This window comes from Zootoca vivipara, chromosome 4 (assembly GCF_963506605.1).
Source record: "Zootoca vivipara chromosome 4, rZooViv1.1, whole genome shotgun sequence".
NCBI classification, from domain to species: Eukaryota; Metazoa; Chordata; class Lepidosauria; order Squamata; family Lacertidae; genus Zootoca; species Zootoca vivipara.
The window spans coordinates 84,073,997-84,092,757 of record NC_083279.1 but is presented as its reverse complement, the minus strand read 5'-3'; the positions used below and the strand labels follow the sequence as shown (position 1 = coordinate 84,092,757).

Sequence of the window (18,761 nt, the reverse complement as noted above, 5' to 3'; positions counted from 1 at the left end):
CGCAGCGAAGGCTCGTCCAGCCTGCCCCCGTCGCCGGGCGGAGCTAATAGACGGGGGCGGAGCCAACACGCTGGCCCCGCCCCGCCCTGCGCGGGGCGGGGTCGTGACGCAGCCCGCGTCAGGGCCGCTGAGGGGACAGCGGGGCGTTGTGAGCCGACAATAAGCGTGCGCTTCGCCCAGCTCCCCTCTCCCGCTATTATTATTTTTTAAATAAAACTGCGTGTGTGTGGTTTTGTTTTTTTAAGGACTCGAGCCCCCCCCCTTAGTTAAGCAGCACCGCTAGCCGTAGGCATGTTTACTCAGGAGCAAGTCCAGTGGAGGTCAAGGGGGTGGGTGTTTCACCCCAAGGAAATGCGTCAGGGCATCGCATCTGAGGAAGCGAGCTGTAGCCCGCTCTCTGGTCGCTTTGGACTACAACTCCCATAAGCCTGCCTGGGGGACGGGGGCTGATGGGAGTTGCTGTCCAAAGAGGCTGGCAAATGTTGGCTTATGTCATCATAATAAGCTAGCTGCATACAAGCTTCACTCTGCCCCAAGGTCGTTAGGGGGAAGCAGCATCTGAAGCCCAGCCGGCTCCTGCTGGTCAGGGTGGAAAGTGAGGTATGGGGTGGCTTGTTTTCTCTCCCCCCCCCCTCAACCAGCTCCAGAAGGAGATGGGCAGGTTGGGCCCCTCATCTGGCAATGGGCTAGCCTTAGCAGCGCCGGATTGAGTTCCCCCACATACAGTGTGCCGAGCCCAGGCGGTACAAAATATCAATAGGAAGAATATTCGTTTAAAAAGCAAACGGTAACAAAAGGAATTGCAGTACTGTGAAAATAAGAAATATTGCGGGAGGGGGGCAAATTTTGTCCTCGCTCAGGGCGCCACATCGCCAAAGTCCACCCCGGTCTCACAATCCGGTGGCTCCTGAGCCAGCCCAGCTCTGCCTTGCACCTGAAAAGGCCACTTTCGGGGCTACCACCAACTAGACTCCCAATATGATTAAGCAGAGTTCGGGGCTTCACCACAGCGTAACAATCAGTGATGGTCCTACTCTCCATAAGCGGAGAGAGAGTCGTGTGTTTCATCGTAGCTGCCTACCATTCAACAACCTCTGCGAGTTAACAATTGCAACTTAGTTGCCCAAATAGTTTATGTTGTTCAGGAAACAGCATGTTGGTTACTCAGTCAATGATGTAAACTCGCAGTACAATTGTTTGTTTGTTTTTAAAAACTTTTAAAGAGAAAATCCATTCAGTTAAACCGTAGTTTAACATAAATAAATAAAAACCAACAACAACCCAGCAGTTCCCTCGGGCTGTTTCCGGAGTAGCAAACGGGAGGCTTGCTACCCTAGCCCTGGGCGATCCGAGCCCCGCTTTCTTTCGTATTTCACGTGGGGCGCACAACCGCAGCGGGGAAACCCGCCGGCCTGGCCTGGCCTGGCCTGGCGATTGCCGATCTCGCCGACCGATCTCGCGTTCTGGAAAGCGGCCGTCGCTTGCTCTGGCCTGGGAAGGCGCGTACGCACGCGCAGACGGCTTCCTCGGGGGTTGGCGGCAGCCATTTTTGCCTCGCGTTACCATAGCAACCTGGCCTCGCATCGCCCCAAGGTCCTGGCCTCAGAGCCTGGCTTCTCTTTTGTCTCTGTAGCAGCTCTATCGCCCCCCACCCCACCCGCCTCTCAGCGAACAGCTCCCTGCTTGGTATGCGTTGTCGGGTCGGGTCCCCTTCGACACCGGTTTCAGGGCAGCTTTTATTATGAATACTACTTAAATAGCCCTCCCCGCCCACTTTCGTTTCTAATCGTGAGGCCTGGAAAACCGTCGTCCCACCCCGTCTCTTTCCCCAGATCCCTGGTCGAGTCCCCAACGTGATGCCCGCCTGAAGAGCTCTCCTCCTCCCAGGTTCCCCGAGCCTCCCGCGCTTCTGTCGGCCGCCATGCCTCTGGACGGGGACGGTGATGGAGACAAGAGGAAGATCTTCATTTCGGCCACGGCCGCCAACTACTTCGGTCTGTCGTCGTCTGCCAGCCTTGCCCCGCTCTCGGGCGGCCCCGAGCTGGCCAACTTCTTGGACGACGGCAACGAGTTCCTGCTATGCGTGCAGCACTCGGAAGACCACCAGATCGTGGTCTCCAACAGGGTACGGGGCTTGCCTTCCTGGCGGCAGCTGCGGCTCCGAGCAATGCAAGTCGAGCCACGACAGTGAGCCCCGTGGAATCCAAGGGGGACCCCCTCCATTTTAGGATCGCACCGGTGCTTAGGACAGGATGGCTTGAAAAAGTTGGGTTTGCTCCCAAGAAACAAGCCAGGATTATGTGGGAAGGGGCTTTAAAATAAAGAGGCTTTATTTTAGCCGGTCAGACACCCAGTTTGGCACCCTTCCTTGCACTTTTGCGTACAGACACACACACAGGCTGGGAGCCACAATGGTGTCCCTCTGGAGGCTTCATCTGGGGCAAATCCCCGGCCAAATGTAGCTTCAGCTTCCTAGGATTGCACTGTTCTGACTGCAGCCTGCTATACAGCAGGGATAGCTCTGTTGGTAGCGCACAAGAGTCTTAAATCTCAGGGTCCTTGGGCAATGCAGAATTGTGGTCCCTTCCCCCTCTGCAATTCTACGATTCTTTGGCATCCTGAGAACGGAGGGTGAGGAGGAGGATTGCAGCTTCATGTCATGTTTGCATGTTTCGAGGATCCCCTTGTGAATCCAGGCTTCTGGGCACTTTAATGCTGATATGCTATCTAGTATACCTCTTACAAGTCTGCCGCTCTGCCCTGCCAGGGCTCCTGTACTTTTAACCGCTGAGCATGTGACTGACAAGTGGAAATTTGACAGGAAGTTTTTCCTCCCTCACTACTTTTTCAGTTGAATTGAACTTGGAAACTGGCGGAGTCAGGCCAGAATTGATGTAATACACGCATGCTTTCTGATTCCTATCAATAATCTGGTTGCTGAATTCTGCACTAGTTGCACTGCAGCCCCACATGCAATGCAATGCAGTAATATAAGATAGAGATTAGATTATAGCAATAAAACATCCAAGTATACCACAGTGTGTGATGTATGATCCAATTACTTAACGGACAAGAGAAATGGGTGTGCAAAACTCTGCCTGAGCAGGTGCTCGTGCTTTGTGGATAGATAGACAGGCTGTGTGCATTCTCATTTAGGATTTTATAGGAGGCCTACAAGTTTCCCTGAAATTAATGGAGCTTAGACTGTAGTGCTGCAGTGCTTAGATCAGGCATCCGCAAACTGCGGCCCTCCAGATGTTTTGGCCTACAACTCCCATGATCCCTAGCTAACAGGACCAGTGGTCAGGGTTGATGGGAATTGTAGTACAAAACATCTGGAGGGCCGAAGTTTGGGGATGCCTGGCTCACATTGTACACTTATTTTAATCTGCTTCCACTGTTTTTATTACATATGTATAAAAGGAGATGAGCAGAAGAAAGTTGGCCATGGCCACCTTCAGGTGGATCACTTGTTGCATACTATCTGTTGGAATTCTTCAAGCAGAACAAGCCAAATTCTGAAGCAAAAATACTTGCACCTTTGTTGTTGTTTTTAAAGGAAGAAAAAATAGCAGGTTGCAGATCATGGGAAAGACCTCTGCTTAAAACTCTGGAGACTGGGCTAGGTAGACAAATAATCTTCCCTGGTATAAAGTAGCTGCATTGACACAAATTAGCTGCAGTTTAATTGATAAGTGATCTTGAGCATTCATGATTTATACATTCCAAACCATTGGAAAACTATTGGGATTTTAGCAAGACGAAAAAGCAAGTCACAAACCTGAAGTGAGTCTGAAGTGCTCACTGAAGTGCTCAGGCAACATACTACTGATTCTTTTATATAATGTAGAGCAGTGGTTCCCAAACTGTGTTCTGTGAAGCATCTCCAGTGCTCTGTGAAGAGATTAGAAAGAACAATGCACGTATGTGCCTTTGGCATAAGAGCAACAATAGTGCTCTGTGACAAATTTCTCTCCAGAAAAGTGCTCTGCAACTAAAGTTCAGGAACTGCTGATATAGTGTATTAGCAAGAAGCACATCACTATACTTGTAATTTACATGTACTATAATTTTAGTGGTTTATAAATACTACCATTTTGGTTAATAAGTTTTCTTCTTTAGACTATATGAATATTAGTGTTTCTTGATTGTATAGGTTGAAGCTGGCAGTTCAGAAGACAGAATGCTGGTATTCTTCAAACTACGGCCAGATATAATCACAGAAGACAACATTCATAGCAATATTCTTGTATCATCTATGCTAGATTCTCCTATAAATATGCTTTATCAAGCAGTACGGCAGGTATTTGCGCCAATATTGTTGAGGGTGAGTAATGCAATATTCAACTTATTTCAATACACATGCAGATTTGTTCGTATTTTTGCTGCTGTTTTACTATGGTCTGGTTCACACCTCACACTAAACCATAGTGGGGGTTTTTTAAATGAAGAAGTGTGCATGCACACGAAAGCTCATACATACGACAAACTTAGTTGGACTCCAAGGTGCTACTGGAAGGAATTTTTTAATTTTTTGTTTCGACTACATCAGACCAACACGGCTACCTACCTGTAATTAATGTGAATGAGTTGAAGTTCCTGAATAGCTCCTCCACTACTCCTGCCACACTGGGGATGAAACAAATCAGAGGATGGCTTTATGTGCAAACCAATGCTTGTGCTTTATTTCCCTTAAACAAACCATATTTTGGGAGTCCAAGGTTTGTTCTTGGTTTGATGAAAACAAACCATGAGTGCTGCTTTGCACATAATGTGAAGTCAGCATCTAGTTTACTTCTTCCCTGACATAGCAAGAGGAGCAGAAGAGTGGCTTGGAAACTCTTTGAGTAATGTGCAGAACAGAGCTCTGGGTGATGCCTTATCCCCTGGCAGGATGGATGTTTACAAAAGAGACTGTCTCTTCTGTCTCTCCACTCCTAAGGGCCAGTACAGTTCTGCTCCAGGACCTTTCCCCCTCCAGCTCCACCACAAGACCATGGAGAGTTTTTATGCAAGGACAAGAAGTTTGTGTTTTGTTTGGGAGCAGACAGGGTAGAGCTGATAGGACCAAGATGAGATGGTGGAAGATCAGAGAGGACAAGGGTGCATTCATTAAGGCAAGATACGACTAGGGCGCAAACCAAAGTTTTTCCTGCATAGGTAGATGATGAGGCCATATTTTTGCAGTGTTGTAAAGAGGAAAGGGGTGCAACCTTGCAACAAATAAGGGGAACAAAGGATAGAGAGGCAGAGCTTTTACCTGTTCAGCATAGTGATATTGTTAAATTAAAATACTCAAGAAGAAGGGGACTCGAGGGAAGATTAGAAGTTTAATCTTGAGCTTGAGATGACAATGTAGCATCCAAATGGAAATGTCACAGAGGCAGAGATGATGAGAGAAAGGTCTGGGGTAGACAGGTTGTGTATATGTGGTACAGAAAGCCATGGGATTTTATGAGCTCACCTCTGAAGAGTGTGTAGTGAGAAAAGCAGAATAAAATCCTGAGAGACTTCAATAGAGGGAGGGGAAGCAGAAGAAGAGTTTCACACTATGGAAACATGAACAATTAGGTAGGAAGAGAATCATTGGAAGAAAGAATCACTGAGACTTAGGGTATAGAGGTAGCCAAGAAAAGGTAAGAGTCCAAACATGTATCAATGACAGCAGATAGGTATAGAGAGAGAGAGAGAACTGGGCAGTGAGGAGGTCATCAATTATTTTTCAAAAGATGGTTTCAGTGCAGGAGACAGAAGCTGTATTGGAGGGAATGGAAAGTGAAGTTAGAGAAACAAAGGAATATAGCGGACTGCCTAATACTGTGTCAGATTGTTGCTCTCAATATAGCCTGTACCAAGGGTAGTGGGGCGTGCAGCCCTACAGATGTTGTTGGACTACAGCTCCCATCATCCCTAACCATACTTTCTGGGGCCTATGGAATTGGAGTTTGACAACATTTGGAGAGCCTCAGGTTTCCATCCCATAGCTAAACTCACTGACTGTGGCTTTCACCTTTTCAGCTTTTGAATCTTACCTAGCCCTGTCCAGACAACCCAAATCTTTTGAATGCAAAGCCTGGACTCTACCACAGAGCTATGGCCCCATAGTCTGTAGCCAGTGGGAATGCTCAAAAGAGTTTGGAGGAAAACAACAGAAGGGGGAGAGGGTATGGTGAAGAGGAGGGATAATGATAGGGCAGATGGCAACTATGAGTTGGGATGGGTAAAAGAGGAAAATGGGGAAATCAGATGAGGACCACAGAGAAGGCAACTTACTAAGGGAGATGGAGTAGAAGAGGAAAGGGTTGAGGGAGGTGTTGGATAAGTGATGGTTTTGGTGTGAAATTTTCGTCACCTGAATTTCTTATTACAGGATGAGAAATGGAGCAGAGAATTTGATCCCAAGCTTCAGAATCTTTTACGAGAGTTAGAGGCTGGTTTAGGTTCTGTTCTGAGGAGAACAGATGCTGCTTATGCAGGAGCCAAATACCGGGAAGATGATGTTCAAGGTATGTGTTTTGACTCTGTTTAGTTGTTTTTAGTTACTGTTGTTTGCTCATGTTTTCAAGGTTTTAAAAATATTTATGACTGTCTAGACTCCAGAACTTTTTAAATATTATACCCTGCCCTAGTATCAGTACCAATGAAAAGTGGGACTTTAGGTTTAAAAAAAAATAAAAAATAATAATGTAGAGGCACTTATTTACAGACAGTGGAATTTAAATTAGAATGGAATCTGTAATTTGTTTTATACTGCAACCTGCCATTCCAAGTGTCACTTGTAAATGTATTCCCTTAATTTCAAAGTTCCCTAGACTTTGAAATAAGCAGATTGAGAATTATGATGTAAGGCTTCAATGCTAGTTAATTCTGAATCATTCTTCACATTGCATATTTCCATATGAACATATTTTAATTCAATGTTGAACTGCACTGCCCAGTATAAATTTACTGAGATTTAACAGAAATGGATTAAATTCTGTAACTAGCATATCTTCGGTCTGTTTCATATACATTAATAGACACAACTCTGGATGTTGTATTTGCTGGATTTGTTTCTTTTTTTTTTACAGCAATACTTTGTCCAAATGATGAGTTTCAGTTCTGGACAGAGCGTGCTCAACGTGGAAGCAAGTCATCTAGCAAGGAGAGAGCCTCACATTTTAAAGAGTTGTTTGAAGCCATTTCATATGTGTGTAACTTTTATTTATTCAGTGATGTTCTGTATAAAACCTGCCCCAGTCCAGCACAATAGTCACAGTCAACAGCACCACGTGCATGCTTGATTACTATTCCCAGCTTTGAGAGATTGAAACCTTCTTTGCATCTTCAGGGATTTGGCTTCACTGGAGTGTAGTCTTTGCTTGGAAGCACAATTCAGTGATTTCATGAAACTGCAAATAATGGTTTGATGGTTTAGGTACTCTTCCCTTTAGGAATTTGCCCATTTTTGCTCTCAACAGGTACCTTCAGCAGGTACTTTCAAATGTTTGAGCTTGTTGTTACCTGCCTCCGTTTCAAATATTTAGGAATAATGTGGCACATGCCCTGTGGCACCCAGTGACATCCCTGAGATTGTTGAGAATGTGCATTCATTCATTCATAAACCTTTGGTTGATTGAGCTCTGTTTGTGAGATGTGGTGGCTGGTGAAGTGGCATGCTGGGAGGAAAGTGGTTACCATTGATAAGCAGCATCTGTGCGGGAGGGGCTCCTGATTCCTTACCTGAAATGTTGTGAAACAGAAGCACGAGCATGCTAGGTTAGGATTGCCAGCACACAGCTCATAAATGACCAGACAAAGCTACGCACCTGTTGCTATATTGCAGTACTGTCTGGTAAGGGCATTGGGATCCTCTCTTCTTCTGCCACCTCTTCGTTCACTGCCAGTCACTAGTTGCCATTGTTTCTTAATGTAAGCTGCTTCTGAAAAAGCATTTGAAGAATGGGCTAGAAATAATTTCAAGAAAATAAAATACATTTGCATGTAACTGCATAAAAAAACAGCATTTTCAGAAAAACGAACAGGGCTGTTAGTTCTTGCTGTATTTGGATTTTACTGTGTGTCATACCTAGAGATGTAAAATTTCCGGAAATTTTGAAGCTCGGAACCCCCCGTTTTTTTCTGGTTTTTTTCTGGAAAAAAACGGAAATTTTTGGAAAAATGGAAAAAAAATTGCTACATTAGCACTTCTTTTTTCTTTTCCAGATTGAAAGTCATTCTGTTACTTTAGAAACATAAAATATAACTATGGACAATTTTAATGGGCATATAATTATCACAACTAGCATATTAAAAATATAGTGTATCCAAACAATTAATACAAACAGAATTTACTTTTAAAATAATATTTATTTGCATTTGTAACAAATGGAGCAACAATCACCTCAACTGTTTACTAGTTTATGTGGAACAAAGAAAACTCCACAAAACAATTTTTAAAAATCCAGAAGTAACCCTAACCCTAACCCTAAACTTTTAAAATTAAGTACAGTATATACTTTCAGGCCCTTTTTGTTGCTCTATATTTTCTTCCAGTGCTTTGAGGCCCAGTGAAGAGGAACAGAACCAATGCATACCACATGCATACAAAAACAAAACTGAAACCTTTTTCTTTTCTGGTAACAACAGCACCTCCTAAAGGAAGAAATGTCTCTTGTTCTTGCATTGGAGAGTTCAGTTTGTAACCTAGGACTTGCTTGTCCTCACAGAAATTAGAATAATCTGATACCATACATATTTTTTAGTAATGATTTATAAAATATTTGAACCCCTTCTCTTAAAATATTTTATTCATCATGTTAAAATAAAACATTCCATAATCTATTTTTTATTTTTCCACTTTTTTGAAAAAACAAAACAAAAAAGGCTTCAGGAAAAAAATGGGAAAAAACCGGTTTTTCCCTGAATTTTTCCATTTCCCCCCCCGGGCCTTCACATCTCTAGTCATACCTCCAAAGATGCAAGTCAGCTTTCACTAATCTAGTGGCCTCCAGATGTTGATGGACTATAACTTTGGCCAGCCCCAGCCATTGGGTTGACTGGAACATCATGTCCAGCAGTATCTGGAGGGTACTAGGTTGGCAATGGCTGGCGTTAAGTAGTGTGCTCTGGTCCATGGGGTCACAAAGAGTCAGACATGACTAAACGACTAAACAACAAAAGTACCACAAAGAATTAATCAAAATGGCAAAATCCCAAAGCATTTGCAGTCAAGTTTCTTACACAGTGTTCTCATTGAAGTATTCATAGGTAAAGTCCCATATAGATTGTAGGCCTGTTCTTTAGATAGAAAGTTATGTTTTTAAAATATGCATTGTATCTCTAGGATTATTACAATTTGGACAGCTTATCTTTATTTGAAGTTGTGGATTTAGTCGAGACAACACGGGATACTGTAGATGATGTGTGGAGGCAGCCTGAACACGAACCTTTTCCTCAGCCACGCATGCAAAATCTTTTGGACGTCATAGGTAAAGTTGTTTGTAGAGAAACTCAATTGTGATGAACAGATGCTTAAAATGTAGGTTTGTTGCTCTATGAGGAATTTCTAGCGTTTTGTTTTAGTACTTACGGTATGTGCTTCTCTAGAAGTGTGTGGAGAAGTGCCTGAAAAGGGAAGGTAATATGGAGTAAAAATCATCTGAACCAACGTCATTCCTCTTCCTCATGTCATCTGCTCAGTATGAGATTCCAAGTTGTCTCCAGTGTGTTGCAGATCGGCATGGGCTGGACACAGATGCCTTTTAGGGAATCAGATTTATTAAAGGAGGGTACTGGGTATTTGGCAGTTCTGTGTGAACATACCCATAGGTCACTGAGCCAATGTTAAATAGAACATGAAAATCTGGGGGTTAGCATTATTCCTCAACCCTTACAAGGTCTTATTGGCTCCTCTACATGTAACCTGTGTGCTGACATGGGTGCTGCTCAGAGCTTTCGAGGTAAATCTTATTTGGGTCTGCCTAGATATGCCCCTGAATCAGATAAAGACATCTCTAGTTGACCCTTCAGCCCAAGTCATTGAACAGTCTGTAATGATGCTTGATGCTCCTCATGTCAAGTCAAAAGCCAGCTAAGATACGATTCTAGTCTGTAACATGGATTGGTGACTGTTGTCTCTGTACCTTTTGTGGTATCGCTCTGCCCGTACAATCTTCTTCACTGTGTTGGTGAACGCAGGTTTGGAACAAATATTTCTGTTGAAAGTTTAAAAAAAGTAGTAAACATGACTATAGGGAAATCCAGCCATGGCAGGTCTACCAATTTAGTGGGGGCAACATTGATTGGTTTGGACTTTGGGGTGGGGGTCGTTTTTAGATAATCTAGAAGTTACTGGTAGTCAGTTATTAAGTAAAGTATCTGTGTTGTCCCTTGACTGATGGAGGTTGCATATGATGTCCAATTATACGAAGTATTTGACTGGGTGGTATTTAATTTTTTTGTGATAGCTGCTTGATACTGACAGCATAAAGGTGCCATGTTCTGAGCTGAATTATTACACCTGTCTAGTATGTTAAAAAGAAAGGTCTAAAGCCATAAGTAATGCGCTTTCAAGTAATTTCCACTATCTGTATGTGATTTCAGCTGGCTCTCTTGGAAGATTTGTTCAGAAGAAACTAGGAACGTTAAATCTATGGGAAGATTCCTACCACATTGTGAAAGAAAATCTGAAGGCTGGCATCATGATCTGTGAACAATGGGTAGCAGCATGCGATCATCTTACTGGGCAGCTGTGGCAGCGTTATACCCCACATGTATGGCAAGATGAGAAATACGTTCCTGAAATGCTAGGGAAACTTGGTAAACGACTTGAAGAGGTATCAATTTGCTTCATTTTCTCTTTTAGGGTGTGGGGGAAGAGCTGAAGCTTTTAAACATAATGCATTCCATTGGGGAGGGCCCAGAACTCAGTGATAGAGCAAAGTTCAGTCCCAGGCATCTCAAAACAAGTTCTAATAAAGACTTATGTTTGAGAGTCAAGCAACTTGATGAATGATGGAGATCCGTGAGTTGCATCTCTATTTTTGCAAAAAGCTGCTGCAGGGGACCTTATTCAGACTGGAACCCTGATGCTGAAGGGTGGGGGTGGGGAGAAACACTTTTAAAAACCCTTTCCAGACCTTTAGAAGGCATCTTAAGGCAGCCCTGTTTAGGGAAGCTTTTAATGTCTGATGGATTTCTGTATTTTAATATTTTGTTGGAAGCCGCCCAGAGTGGCTGGGGGAACCCAGCCAGATGGGTGGGGTATAAATAATAAATTATTATTATAATAATAAAGGGGGAAGTAGAAACTTCATATTTGGGGTGATTTTCATCAATAAAATAAGGTGGTGCTGTGAGGAGGAAAAGGTTAATCCTTTCCAGCACTGTTGCAATATTTAAGCAGGTAAGGGAGATAATCATGGATGCTTATTGGATCTCTAGTGTGGCTCTGAGACCAAGCTGCTATTCGTCAAAATATTGGGTTAATAACATCAATGATCTGTCTCAGTATAAAGGAGCTTCATATGGTCAATTCCTAGGATTTCTTTTGGTCAAAGCTGTATTATTGAGAGTTCTATTCTCTTATGGAATTCCCATTAATATTAACGTGGCATGCAAGCATTGGAGAAAATCTTGGGTATAATTCTATAAGGTGCAACTGAGGTCTGTTAATGTTAAGTTAAGTAGAGGTTTACTCTTGGCCTCAGTGGTATATTGTTGTATTTATTACTGCAGATAATGCAACATTAATTATAGATATAATAAATTATTCTATTTATAGATAAGACCACAAATCTAAATGTTAATATGATAATGGGTTGATGTAATTTTCACTAGATTGAATGCTTTGTTGAATGCTTTGTTGAAAATTTTTAGGATAATGTTTTAAATGCTCTTTTATTGCCTCTAGGATTTGTTCCATGCAGTTTTGTTAGTTGATAGCCTGTTGCAGTTGAGGGTTCATATACATAGTTAAACTATTCCTTTTCTTGTGTAGGTGCTAACTATTAGAACGCTTCATGAGAAACTTACATATTTTTTGCCAACTGGTGAACAGCAAGCACTGCACCTTGCCCAGGTCTTTGAGCCCTTTGCTGGTTTGAATCCTGTGCACTATAATCCTTATACAGAGGTATTAACACTTATATCTTATTGTTACACCCCTTTAGCTTGTATTTGATAGTTTCTGATGAAAATTTCCCCAACTAAATGGGTGTTCTTTTTCCCTAGCCTTTATGGAAAGCAGCAGTATGTCAATACGAAAGGATTATTTCTCCAGCAGAACAAAAAATAGCAAGCAAATTGAAAACATTTATTTCAGAAATTCAAGACAGTCCACAACAGGTATTTTTTTTAAAAACAACAACAACAAAATGGCATAACTAGGCATTTAAAGAAATACCTGCTAGAAATAATGGATGCTTTGAGCCTCTAGATTAGGGGGCGGGGGCTGACCTTTTTTGCCTTGCGGGCCACACTGAAAGTCAGCAATTTCTCTTAAGTGCTGCATGGCAGTAGTGGGGAAGCCCAGCAAACATATATGCATGCCTGTACACACAAACAGATACCTGACAATCAAGAGGCAATATTTTCTCATCATTCTACTGCTGGGATAGGAGGAGAGGGACTTTTCCTCCCAGCCCAGCTCTGTGATGAAGAGCAAATCCCCTCCCTTATTTACAAAAGCACCTCTCCTGCCCCCTGGGACGGTGCAGTTGCTAGGTCTTAGCATACAGGAAGACGTGCTGAAGTATGCCTTGAAAAGTTAAGCTACTATGTTGGGTGTGTTCACCATTCTCTGGGTGTTGGGTGGGAAGGCTCCAGATCAGTCATGGGTTATGGTCTCCACTACCAATTTAAAAGATAATAGTTAATGAACATCAGTCCATGATGATCCACTGCATTTGGTTTAGTAGCAATTTTTTAATGTATATTTCTAGCTTCTTCAAGCATTTCAGAAATATAAGGAGTTAGTAAGACGCCCAAGCATTAGCAAAGAATTGATTTTAGAAAGAGAAACTTTGTTGGCAAAACTACAGGACTCGGTCAAAGGTAAGAAAATCAATTGTTACTCTTGAAAATACGCATTAAAATAGTGTAAGGTCTGGTTGTTTGCTTCATTAATGCATTATCACTTACCATGTTTTGTTTGTTTTTCAATTGGGATAAATCTAATTGCATGTTTTATGATTTAACCCACATTGAGATCTGCTTGGAGATGAAGAGTAGGTTAAAAAGGTTATGAGTCAAAGATCTCATGGTGAGAAAATCAGGATTGAAATTTTATGGAAGGAATGTATATTCATATTTAAATCTTGCAGTTTAACAAATTCAGCAGAAGCTAGAACGTACCAGTGTAGAACTTTTTCAAAATATTAGTCAAACTCAAGCCTTTTTAAGCTGGGCACGAGGAGAAGTAGTTCAGTGATTCTAGAGCTGTCAGTAATATTCACTAACAATCTGCTTTTTACTGGTATACAGATTATCAAACAGATTTTGAGGCACGATGCCATGGTACTCCTGGTGAAGCATCAGGACCACTTGCTGGCAAAAATCTTTCTGAAGTTGTGAATAATATTGTTTGGGTGCGCCAGCTAGAATTAAAGGTACCAATTAAAATCATTGAGCAGATTAAATAAATAAATAGCAGTTCACAATATCATAAAAAACACAAAAATACCCAATTCAACACAGTATTTGGCACTAAATATCACCACTGTAACTAGAGAATCAAGGAACCAGTACCAAGGACCATGAAATATTTGAATATATATATATATATATATATCATCCAAAATACTCCATAGTTGCTGCCATCTTGATCCCTTTTAATCCAAGTAACAGGGAGAGCATTCCATAATGGAATAGGCCAGGCATCCCCAAACTGCGGCCCTCCAGATGTTCTGGCCTACAACTCCCATGATCCCTAGCTAAGAGGACCAGTGGTCAGGGATGATGGGAACTGTAGTCCAAAACATCTGGAGGGCCGAAGTTTGGGGATGCCTGGAATAGGCTCTTCTCCACACCCCATCAGATGGCACCTGCAGGTTATTGTATGTTTAATGGCTGTTGTGGGTTCCTCAGTACAATAAACTAATGCCAAAGCTTCCTTTTTAAAAATATGTATTTATTTTAAATGCTTGTTTCTCTAGGTACTCCACTGAGAAAATTATTTATTGTAGCCCTTCAATATTCATCCACTTTTTATTTTAAAAAGGATCTTATATACCACTCCTGTGAGCCACTTGCTGTGATTCTGTGATGTCCCCTCTTTTTTTATGACCCACCAATTCACACCTACACTGACTTTTACATTGTGACATTCATCTCCTGGAGGGTTGACCATGGGTTGGTGTGACCCTCTTACTGAAAATGGCTAGGTACTCCAGTGGTGCTTACACTATTTCAAGTCTCATATATGACGCAATCTAGGTTGTGCTCTGTGAGAGAAAATGTAGGTGCACAGCTCTCCACAAGTGTAAGGGAACCTGACAGTTTGAGCAGGTTTAGGCAGCCTGTAGTCTGATATTCTGAATAATAAATCATTGTCTACATGCTAAACTACACACTAAACTTCCAATCTTTGAACGTTTAAGGTAGATGATGCCATTAAGATCGCGGAGGCCCTTCTTTCAGACCTGTCTGGATTTCACAATTTCCGACGAACTGCAGATGATCTTCTAGAACATTTTAAAGTATATGAACAGGAACAATTTGATTATTGGTCCAGGGACATTCAGGCAGGGTTGTCAAACCCCAAGTCTGGTCTTTGGTAAGTGTAAAAAAAAATGCCCTCAGGGTCCCTTCAAATTCTATGATTCTAAGAGCTACTCTAGAACCTGTAGTTAAGCATTTTAGTAGAATAAGGTTTGAGTCAAGCAGGTGCATTTTTTAAAAAAAGAAGATCTAAAGCATCTCTCTAGAGCAATGTTTCCCAACCTTGGGTCTCTAGCTATTTTCAGACTACAATTCCCATCATCCCTGACCACTGGTCTTGCTAGCTAGGGATGATGGGAGTTGTAGTCCAAAAACAGCTGGAGACCCAAGGTTGGGAAACACTGCTCTAGAGGACTAAAGAACCCAGATCATGACAGTAGAACTTTTACAGAACGATTTACAACTGTTGTGCGTATCCATACAAATTGCAGATGCGAAAACTAATTTTGCTTCTTTCTCACTTCTTGTGCTTCTTGCATGAGGTTCTTGTTCTGAAATGAGCTGTTAAGTTGTAGAGTAGGAAGTAATGGCTTAACAGGGGGAATGGCAATGTTGCTCAGCATTGAGAACAGTGCAATGACTCCATCTGTTTTGCTCATAGACCCTCCTCCGCCATGAGGCAAAGTTTGAAGACCTTCACTCCAGTAGCTTATTGTAGGGGACATTGAATTGAGGGGGAACTTGCACTCCCTTGAATGTGCCTAGCAAAGAAAGGAGCAAAAAATCAGTGTGGCTTTTGTTACTTCATTGAGGAGAGGAGTGAGCCTCCTTCGGTAGAAAGGTGTGCAAAACACAAATGATGAGTGGATGCATTCCATTGCTTCCACTGAAAAAGCTGTAGCTGCTTTCACTGCTTTCCTCATTACGGGCTGCCTCTTTCACAGAGCTCTGAGCAGTGAGAGGAAGTGCAAGTTCTCACACAAATTCCTTCTCACTCACCTGACTGCCTCTACCACCAACGCCTCATGCAGGGGAGGGTTAACAGTTGGCAGCTGCACAGACGCCAGGTGAGATCCACAAAGGAGAAGAGGCTGCACTGCTTCTTTCATGCTTGGGAACCCTGCTCAGCATGAGAGGATTGGGATCCTAGTTGGTTTGTTGCATGTAAGAGAGAAATAAGGTGGTGGTGGTGATGTAGGCAGAGTAGATGGACCTTCATAAAGGGCTGCCAAAAAGGGAGGAAGCAGAATAGCCTCCTGCTTTCTCAAGCGCCCATGTGAAATAAGGAAACCATGACTGTGGCACTTTCTCAATCTTTCCAACCAGAAGAGGAGGTAGCAGTGGTAAAAATGTTTGGCTTGTACAGTATATTTTAAGCCTTTGTTATGGCTGTGGCTTAAAATGGAGACAGCTGGCAGAGGTGATAGCCAGTTCAGCCCCTACATTCCAGTTTATAGTGCAGGCTATATTGCTACTGAAAAATAATGTCTAGTAATGGAAATGTTTTGGTTTAGCTTACAGGCCAGCAGTCCTGTTATGGAACTTGATCACTCTGATGGAGCTTTAAAAATACATTATTCGGATCGCTTGGTGGTGCTCCTAAGAGAAGTGCGTCAACTGTCTGCGCTTGGCTTTGTTATCCCTGCCAAAATACAGCAAACTTCAAGCACAGCACAAAAATTCTGCAAACAAGCAGTTATTCTCAAGCAGGTATGACACCATGAGCTACAAATTCTGACTCTACTGAGCGATGTCAATCTGAATGGATTGGTTCTATCTATGATGGGGCTCATGATAAATTTATCTTGAGTGTCTGCTTCTGTTACAATGTATTTTGTGAGAGTACAAGTAGGGAGTAAGTTCTGCCCCAAAAGATGTTAAAATCTAGTTCTGAAACTGAATCAAAGGATATGGTGGAATTTGTGGAACGCCCTCCCAACAGATGTCAAAAAGGAAAACAACTACCAGACTTTTAGAAGACATCTGAAAGCAGCCCTGTTCAGGGAGGCTTTTAATGTTTAATAGATTATTGTGTTTTATTTTTCTGTTGGAAGCCGCCCAGAGTGGCTGGGGAAACCCAGCCAGATGGGCGGGGTATAAATAAATTATTATTATTATTATTATTATTATTATTATTATTATTATTATTATTATTATGGGTGTGGGTGTGGGTGGCAAGGTGGGTTGGGAGAAAAGATGGAACTGAGTAAATGTGGTTGGGGAGATGGGGAAGATTGCAGGGGAATGGTCTCTCTTCTTCAGAGAAAGGACCAGAGGAGGCACTGAAGGAAATTTGAAAGATAAAAGTTAATATTTGAAAATAAATAAAATGAAATGAGGACAGAGAGGAAGGGGATAAGAGAAGGAAGTTGTTATAGAAGGAGGAAGAATGTGAAAGACACAGAGAGGATGGATGAAGGAGTGCACCATGGAGATAGAAAGTTCGAAAACATCTTTCCTCCAAAGGTGATGAACACATGGCAAGATGGGTTATGCTGCCCTCTTGTGCCCAAACAATTCTGTGTAATGTTATAACGGACTCAAGTGATTTGGCTCTCCCTAGTGCAAGTAAATAAATTAAAAATAAAAAGTATGAGCATATCCTGGACACAGACAATTTTGAGGATTGTCTGACTGATTTTTATAAGCAAGGGGAAATGGCTTAGTAATAAATAGTGGCAGAATGTATGCTGGTGTCTTGTGATTGAGGCTAACATTTCAAGTACTTATCGTAGAATATTAGCTGTAAATGTTTATCTAGTTTAGATATGGTAGAAGCAATAAAGAAGGGGGATATATATGTGGCCATTGTATCTGAGTCTCATGGACTTTCAAAAGTCATTAGATTGACATTGCAATCTTGTGCACACTTACCTAGGAGCAAGCCCCCTTGAATAGAGTAAGACTTGCTTGTGGGTAAACATGCATATGCTTGCACTATGAGTTGTTTAAATGAAATGGAAACAATATTCCAAAGAATAAACAGAGAAAAATACATTTAAATTTAGAAGTGGTGTTTATGCATAACAGACTTCATATGCTTTGTTTTTATAGGTGGCACATTTTTACAACAGTATTGATCAGCAGATGATTCCAAGTCAGAAGCCAATGATGCTACAGTCTGCTTTAGCATTTGAACAGATAATTAAAGTAATATAATTTTTATTGCTTCACTATTTTATACTCTTGGAAGCTGTCTTGTATATTTCCTGTTTTGTATATTTCCTGTGCTGTCTGTCTTTTGGCCGTTATTGTTCAGTGTGTCTGATTACATATCTTCTTGTCCATGGGTATTGATGTTTTGCATGTAATTTTGGAAGATGTAGAGGAGGAAATAAATGCCTTTGTTGTAGTAATCATGTTGTTTGCAACATCGGTATTCACACCTGTTTGTTTTCCTCTGAAAGCCATTGTTAGGGAAAGTGGACTTGAGCATCAGTTCTCCTTCACTGGAGCAAGTTATCCTAAAATGGATTTACCCCTACTTGCTTCTATGTCAGTCACTACAAATATTTAAGCTTCTGTTAGTGGAGATCTTACCCAGTTTCCAGTCATGTCTGCTTTATTTACTGGGACTTCAATCCTATTCACATTTACCCGTTGTTGTCCTGGTGTTTTAAAACTCCTTTGGAGATGACATGCTTGGTGATATTTTAATATCAGTGATATGCCCCTTCCCTCCATAACTGCATGTTCACATATTATATCCATCTATTATGGAGTCCTGGAGTTGAAACTATAAATGGATCCTACTACAGTGTCAAGGCAGAACAGTGACATTGATAAGGTGGTTGTCAGTGCAATTCATAAAGCTTTGAAACAGTAGCAGAATTGCAGAGGTAAAGGGGGAAGCTTGTCAGTTTCATGTTTTCATTCAAGTATGTCGTGTGCATAGCCAGACTACAGCAGTATTATACTTACACAGCTTTGATCATCATCTGTGCAGGTAGCCCAGTTACAATTTCATGGTAAAAATGATAATCCCCTGCGTCTGTTTCTCTTCTTATTTCTCTGCGGAGCAGCAATTGCATTGGCACATGAGAGGACAGGGAATGTTTTTCTAGCAGCAGCTAACAGGAACTCAATTGAGAGTATTTTATTTGCCTTGAGCAGTGGCTGTG

At 42.0% G+C, this 18,761-nt stretch overlaps 1 protein-coding gene across 3 annotated transcripts in view; it reads left to right on the top strand.

Moving 5' to 3' along the window:
- The first annotated feature begins 509 nt into the window (after window positions 1-509).
- Window positions 510-18,761, top strand: part of DYNC2H1 (dynein cytoplasmic 2 heavy chain 1) — a 151,362-nt gene continuing 133,110 nt past the window's right edge. Inside the window, exons 1-14 of one of the 3 annotated variants that reach the window (XM_060273857.1) lie at window positions 510-600; window positions 1,833-2,125; window positions 4,157-4,327; window positions 6,371-6,506; window positions 7,071-7,189; window positions 9,326-9,470; window positions 10,585-10,817; window positions 11,981-12,115; window positions 12,214-12,327; window positions 12,924-13,035; window positions 13,465-13,589; window positions 14,580-14,755; window positions 16,155-16,350; window positions 17,695-17,790. In XM_060273857.1, coding sequence (XP_060129840.1) covers window positions 1,922-2,125; window positions 4,157-4,327; window positions 6,371-6,506; window positions 7,071-7,189; window positions 9,326-9,470; window positions 10,585-10,817; window positions 11,981-12,115; window positions 12,214-12,327; window positions 12,924-13,035; window positions 13,465-13,589; window positions 14,580-14,755; window positions 16,155-16,350; window positions 17,695-17,790 — 1,962 coding nt within the window. In that variant the 5' untranslated portion in view covers window positions 510-600; window positions 1,833-1,921. Of the gene's footprint in view, window positions 601-1,581; window positions 1,687-1,832; window positions 2,126-4,156; window positions 4,328-6,370; window positions 6,507-7,070; window positions 7,190-9,325; window positions 9,471-10,584; window positions 10,818-11,980; window positions 12,116-12,213; window positions 12,328-12,923; window positions 13,036-13,464; window positions 13,590-14,579; window positions 14,756-16,154; window positions 16,351-17,694; window positions 17,791-18,761 lie in introns of those variants that run through there. The other 2 variants (XM_060273858.1, XM_060273859.1) reach the window with 2 other exon arrangements.